This window comes from Anopheles gambiae, chromosome 3, assembly GCF_943734735.2.
Source record: "Anopheles gambiae chromosome 3, idAnoGambNW_F1_1, whole genome shotgun sequence".
Taxonomy (NCBI): Eukaryota; Metazoa; Arthropoda; class Insecta; order Diptera; family Culicidae; genus Anopheles; species Anopheles gambiae.
Window position 1 is genome coordinate 25,239,504 of NC_064602.1, and position 6,002 is coordinate 25,245,505.

At 45.5% G+C, this 6,002-nt stretch overlaps 1 protein-coding gene across 1 annotated transcript; it reads right to left on the reverse strand.

Moving 5' to 3' along the window:
- Window positions 1-3,395: 3,395 nt before the first annotated feature.
- On the reverse strand, window positions 3,396-5,543 carry LOC1280044 (3,4-dihydroxyphenylacetaldehyde synthase). The gene is made up of 3 exons (XM_061656495.1): window positions 5,219-5,543; window positions 4,890-5,124; window positions 3,396-4,823 (listed from the first exon to the last, which is right to left on the reverse strand). Exons 1-3 carry the CDS (start codon window positions 5,305-5,307, stop codon window positions 3,579-3,581), a joined length of 1,569 nt encoding a protein of 522 aa, XP_061512479.1. The 5' UTR covers window positions 5,308-5,543; the 3' UTR covers window positions 3,396-3,578.
- Between the last annotated feature and the right edge of the window lie 459 nt (window positions 5,544-6,002).

Below are 6,002 nucleotides of genomic sequence, written 5' to 3' on the forward strand. Positions count from 1 at the left end.
GGACGCTATTAGTGGGAACCGGTGCGTGTGGAATCCTTGTTTAGGTTAGCAAAGCCATTTCCATTACCATCGGAAACGTTTCATTGTTGTGAGGAGGGATTTTAGCTGCATCAGCATATGTCAAGTCGGCATAGAAAATGGAATAACCAATACTTTGCAAGTCGCATGGACAGAAGAACAAAGCATTGATGTGATGACACCAAAAAATAAAAAAATAATAAAGCAGAATGTAATAGAGTACTCATTTCAAACAGATGCTGAAAACTGTTGTTTTTTTTTTTGTTCAATATCTAAATATCTTTCGAGTTTTATTTTCAACTAGTATTCTGTGACTCTACGAGACACGATAAATTAATTCCAAAAAATAAGAATGTTATACAAATTTTAATCTTATAATTTCTATCCTGATTCGTCCAAGCCTTTATGTAAATTGAAATCTGGATAACAGAATTGAAATGATGATAGGTACCACCTTTTAACCCAATAGAGTTTTGAGAATTGAGAGATGAAAGTAACTTTCAGATAATATTACTCTTAAGGCTGATGTATAGAAATAAAATTCGAGCAATTGGTTGCATTGGTTAAAACTCAGAACAACTCACCGAGTCATAGACTCCTCCAAGATGATCAACACAGTTCCATCAGGGAAAAACGGGTCCAAATTTATCGAATACAATGGTATTTTTCTCATATTTCCGAGCTAAATCTCGTATCTAGTTCTGGATGATCAAACTTAAACGAAAACAAATACCTAGCGTTCAAGACCGTGGGTCGTGGCGGCCAGAACGCGAACAGGAACAATATATATCGCCCCTATCCCTTCGCCCCCTCTTCCTTCAGTTCTTTGACTCCTTTTTGTTTCCCCATCCTAATTCTGTCATCTTACTTGTGTTGGCTGTGTTGCAAATTACTTGCAGTTTAGTATATGTTTGTCTAGTTCGATTTAAGTATTTGTTTGATATCATTAATTTAAAGTTTTAGTCAGTAAGTTTCCCTATATTTAGCCCTCTGAGGCAGATATTTGTATCTAAATAAATAAATAAATAAATAAATAAATAAATAAATAAATATAAACAACTATAAGGAAAATAAACGAATATTGAATTATTGAAATCCGGCCCGCATTGTACCTTAACTTCTGACCATTTAAGTTTGCCGACCCCTGGATTTGATGATTATCTCGTTGATTTCAAACACGAACCGTTCGACGCCTAAAGGTATGCAATGTGATGTTTTTAGCGCTGGTTCGGGCGAGCTGGTTTGTGGTGGATCGAGAATGCAAGTATACTAAACTATTTTCTTTAGTATAGAAATTGTGTAAAATGCTAATAATCTAAAATAAACTAATAAGCTAATTCTGAGCACATCCCTATGATTACAAAAGGTCTATTTCTTGAAATGCTTCAACTTCAACCCGTTTTATTATGTTTCTTTAAATGAATTTATACAATTTTGAATAATACACTACACACTAGAGTGATGTTTCATTCACATTCACGACATATGGTTTTCGTAAAATGTTTAAACCCATACATGCTTGTACGTCAATCTGAATTAAAGAACTCCACTCTATCCCCAGCTACTGCCCGGGGGACGTTTACTAAGGGGGGTTTTACCTGTAAAATAAGAAAGGATACGGGGTTACTTATTTTTTTTTCCTTACTCTTACTTTACCGAACCTAGCAACAATAACACAAAAAATACCCTCCAACCCGTACTCACACCCTCACTTTGTTCCCTGTTCGGTTGATTCTGTGTGGTGACCCCGGTGAAAAGGAAAAGCTATCCCTGCACGGCATTAACTATTTGCACAGGAAATGGAACCATGTTGACATTTTATGTGTACGTTGGAAGCGGAGCAGGGAAAAGCCCCTGTGAAAAGGCGAAAACATTCTTCATCTTTCTGCCCGCCCCACGGAACTTTTTTTGTCAATCGTCATGGCGACCACCGCTGCCGTTCGTTCCAGCGTGCCCCAAAGCAAACGCAGTAAGCAGGGTGGATAATGCTTTACTGTTTGCGCACGGTTCACGTTTTATGGAAAGTTCAACTTACCTTGCCATCCTTCGAACTTCCTTCCTACTCCCTCAAACCTCCAGAAACGTTAGCCTGGTAGTGGTGGTGGTAGTAGTCGAAAAAAATGGAAGTTCTCAATCATTTTCCAAGCGAAGCTCACCAACCGAAGAGAAAACCGACCGGACCGGGGATACAGAAGGAAACAAATGAAAGGTACACACGCCCGTGGGTTGTTGGTTGGGTTGGTTGGTTGTGCACGATTGTGCTTTTATTTTGCTACATCCGTATCGCCCCCGGGGGAGAGGGATGACTATTTGCGCACACGGGAGATGTGCATAACTCATGCTGTCGTTGGGTTGTGTGTCTGTGAGCTGAGAACAACAAAAAACCCTCACCCCAAAACCCCGCACCTTGGGAAAGAGTTGGGAGGTTTATGGTGCAAAGTAAAAAAATACATTGGAAACCATAAACGTGAGCTATAAGTTTTAGAATGTACTGATTCCATTCACTTTTAAGGAGGAGAGAACGTGTGAGCCATACAGGAGACACACACATCATCGCACCCAACATTTCCCGGTCGTGTTGCAAAGTTAGAGCAAGGTTTCTATTTTTTCTATGTTTTTTTACGAATCGTTTAAATTGTGAACCAAAAAAAAGAAATGAAAGATGGCCGCTAAAGCCCTCGTACGGTCGCACACTTTGAATCCAACCGCGCCCCCCGGTACGCCATCTACCAGAATGAATGATAAATGTGCAGATGATTTGCAGAAGTTTTTCCCTTATCTTTCCCTTCGCATTCCAGCATGTGATAAAGTTTGATTTTCCTTCACCATTGCCCCTTTGCCATTTTTCCTTTTTTGAGGCGAAACCGAGGGTACCTTCCTCCTGGACGTGGTGAAGTTGAGGTGAAAACAAATGAGTGCCCATTAAGCCAAGAGCCACCCCGAGCCGAAAGATTACTTACTCTTATTCCGGGTGCTGGTTTGGTAGGCTCGCTCTAGATGGCCCTTTTTGGGATCCGTCACAGAAACGTTTGCTCGCCAACGGTAAAGTTTTCTTGTGGGAGGAAGGTGGTTTTTATTATGTATTATTTGGCTTCGGCCAAATAGTTCAGGCCACGTGTGTGGGGCACACAGTGAAAGCATACATAGGAGAGACGCTGACATTTCTGTTTGAAGGAAGTTGATGGTGGCGTTTTGTTGAACAAATGAGACATCTTTTTTGTGAGAAAGGGGAACCATCGCACACTACTAGATTGTTGCTCATCGCAACGGGCGAACGCAATGCACCCACTTGTGTCACATAAATAAATAAACAGCGCGTTATACCGAGTGGGGATATGTTTTGCTTGTCGCGTGAAAATGATGAGCAGCACATTTGTTTTGTTTTACATTTCTTTATTTATAATTCGCTATGTTATATATAAAATATTCTTTATTGTATAAACACATGAGTCAAACAAAATTTTGGACACAACCAACACATCCAGAAAGGTTTGATGAAACTTAGCTAAAATGAAGGAACTCTTAAATGCTACTTTCTCTTTCGCGTACAACTATCAACCTTACTGTCCCTTTTCGCTCGAAATCACCATTCCGGTTAAGCTTTCCGTGATCTTACCGATCTCCGAACTCTTCTCGTACAGCTTCGGTTCCACCGGTTCGATCGCCTGCTTCGCCACATTCCGATTCTCATCCACACCGAGCAACAAGTCCGCCTGCGATCGTACCTCCTCCCAAGCGTACTCAATATCATGCATCTGCGGATCGATACCGCAGATCATGAAGCGGATAATAAACTTACCCTGGTACGTCGCAGGTATCATAAAGATCTTCTTCCGCTTCGTAATGTTCTCCAGCAGCTGCTTCGACCGTGCATCGTCTCCCTTCAGCCGGAAGCAAACCAGAGCCAGCGTCGAGCACAACACCTCGAACCGATCGTCCGTCCGGACATACTCCTCGAACCGATTCGCTAGCTGTATGTGGAACCGAATCAAGCTCCGGATCTTCTCCGCACCCATCGTACGCAGCGTAATCCACACCTTGAGCGAGCGGAACCGACGACCGAGCTGAATCTGCCAGTGCCGATAATCCGGCGCCTTACTATGGCCCTGGAACTGATGCTGCAGATAGATCCGATCGACACTGAACGATTGCGTTACCGAGCCCGCATCCTTAAACCACATCGCGCAGCAGTCGAAGTTGACGAACATCCACTTGTGCAGATTGAAGTTGAGCGAGTCGGCCAACTCCGCACCCTTCATGATGTGCGTGTACTCCGGCAGACAGAGGGCCGCACCGGCGTACGCTGCATCGATGTGCAGCCAGATGTTGTGCTCGTTACAGTACGGACCAATTTCGGCTAGATTGTCGTAGGCGCAGGTTCCCGTTGTGCCGAGCGTTGCGACACAGATCACTGGGAAGAGGCCCTTTGCTACGTCTTCCTCGACCGCCTGGATGAAGGTTGAACCGCGCAGTATTCCAGTTTCATCGGCGGGTAACAAGCGCATCTTGATCGCACCCAGAATGCCCGACTTCTCGACCGCACTGTTGCTTTGATCGCTCGTGTACGCCACCAAGCGTCCGCGTATGTCCGCCTCCGTCAGCTCGGGATGCTGCGTGCGCAAGCGACGAACGGCTTGCTCGCGGGCAGCCAACACCGCCACCAGGATGGACTCGCTGGCCGATCCTTGGATGATGCCGCCGCCGTTTCCTTCGTCGCAGTTGAGGAACGATTTCGGAAGATTCAGTAGCTGTCCCAACCAGTTCATCATGATCACCTCCAGCTCGGTACAGACGGGGCTGCAGATCTGTGAAGAAGTTGCAGTTAGGAATATTGAGTTATCAAAGGATTTTATGACTTTAAGATCACTTACCCAACTGAACCCAACAACTCCCAGCCCAGCCGCCAGCGTTTCACCCACGATCGATGAGTAGGACGTTTGCGATGGATAGAAGGCGTGAAAGTGGGGCGACTGCCAATGGGTAAGCCCGGGCAGGATGCACCGTTTGAAATCCTCCATGATCGTTTTCCAGTCCTCCGGTTCGTTCTGCAGCTCTCCCGGCAGCAGATCATGCAGATAGCCCGGCTCTACCGAGGGCAGGACATCTCTGTTGGAAACGAAAGCACAAGCACACCCATATACAAACACCGTTTAGTTTCGAAAACTAGAAGTGGCACTGTTTCCCTTCCATTTGAACGCACCTGTCCCGGATGTTCTCCAGATAGTCCGCCACAAAATCGATGGCCGCTCGGCCAAACTCACGAAACTCATTAATGTCCATGTTTGCCATGTTCGATGTCCCTGTACTCACAGTTCCACTTGAACGACACTCACAGCAGAAGAATGCACTTTACACAGCTAGACGAATAGTACATGTAGCACACAACACACTGGACACGGTTAGAACGGCACAAGAACACCTCCCAAAGATTGCAGTGTCGCGATCGCGATCTTCCTGCCGTGTTTTCACTCGGTTTCGCTGTCTACACTGGATCGTACCTTACCGGAGACTGAGGATCTTCGGCAAACGGCAAGGCTTATTTATGGCCAGCTCCTACCCTTCTTGCCAAGCGCAATGCAATGGGGTGGGAGCAAAAAGGGGAGGTCTTCCTACAGGCTGGCGACACCAGAGTGTTGTTCAACAAATCCCTCCACCAGCACCTTACCGCAGCATCAACATCGGCAAACAACAATAAGGAAAACATCAACAACGCTTGGCGTGTGTGAGTGTGTCCCCACCTTTTACGTTGCGCTGGTCGCATCAACTCAAGACAGAAGGGTGGCGTGTCGCACCGGAAGACCCGCGTTCGCGTAACGTCGCTGCGCAAAGTAGAAAGAAGGGAAGAAAGTTGACCCTTTTACCGGCATTGGTTTTGGCTTGCATTCTGAAGAGCATCGTTCAAGTGGACTTAAGTGGGCCCCTGGTTCCGGCCGACGTCTCCAGACAGGTTGACCGGTCATCTACCTGTCCGCAAGGGTGGCAGA

Excerpts from the sequence above, each read along its gene's own strand:
- LOC1280044 (XM_061656495.1), bottom strand. The coding sequence starts at position 5,307 with ATGGCAAACATGGACATTAATGAGTTTCGTGAGTTTGGCCGAGCGGCC. Across the intron at positions 5,125-5,218 it reads CTGGAGAACATCCGGGACAG|AGATGTCCTGCCCTCGGTAG; the intron begins GTGCGTTCAAAT and ends CGTTTCCAACAG. Across the intron at positions 4,824-4,889 it reads GAGTTGTTGGGTTCAGTTGG|ATCTGCAGCCCCGTCTGTAC; the intron begins GTAAGTGATCTT and ends ACTTCTTCACAG.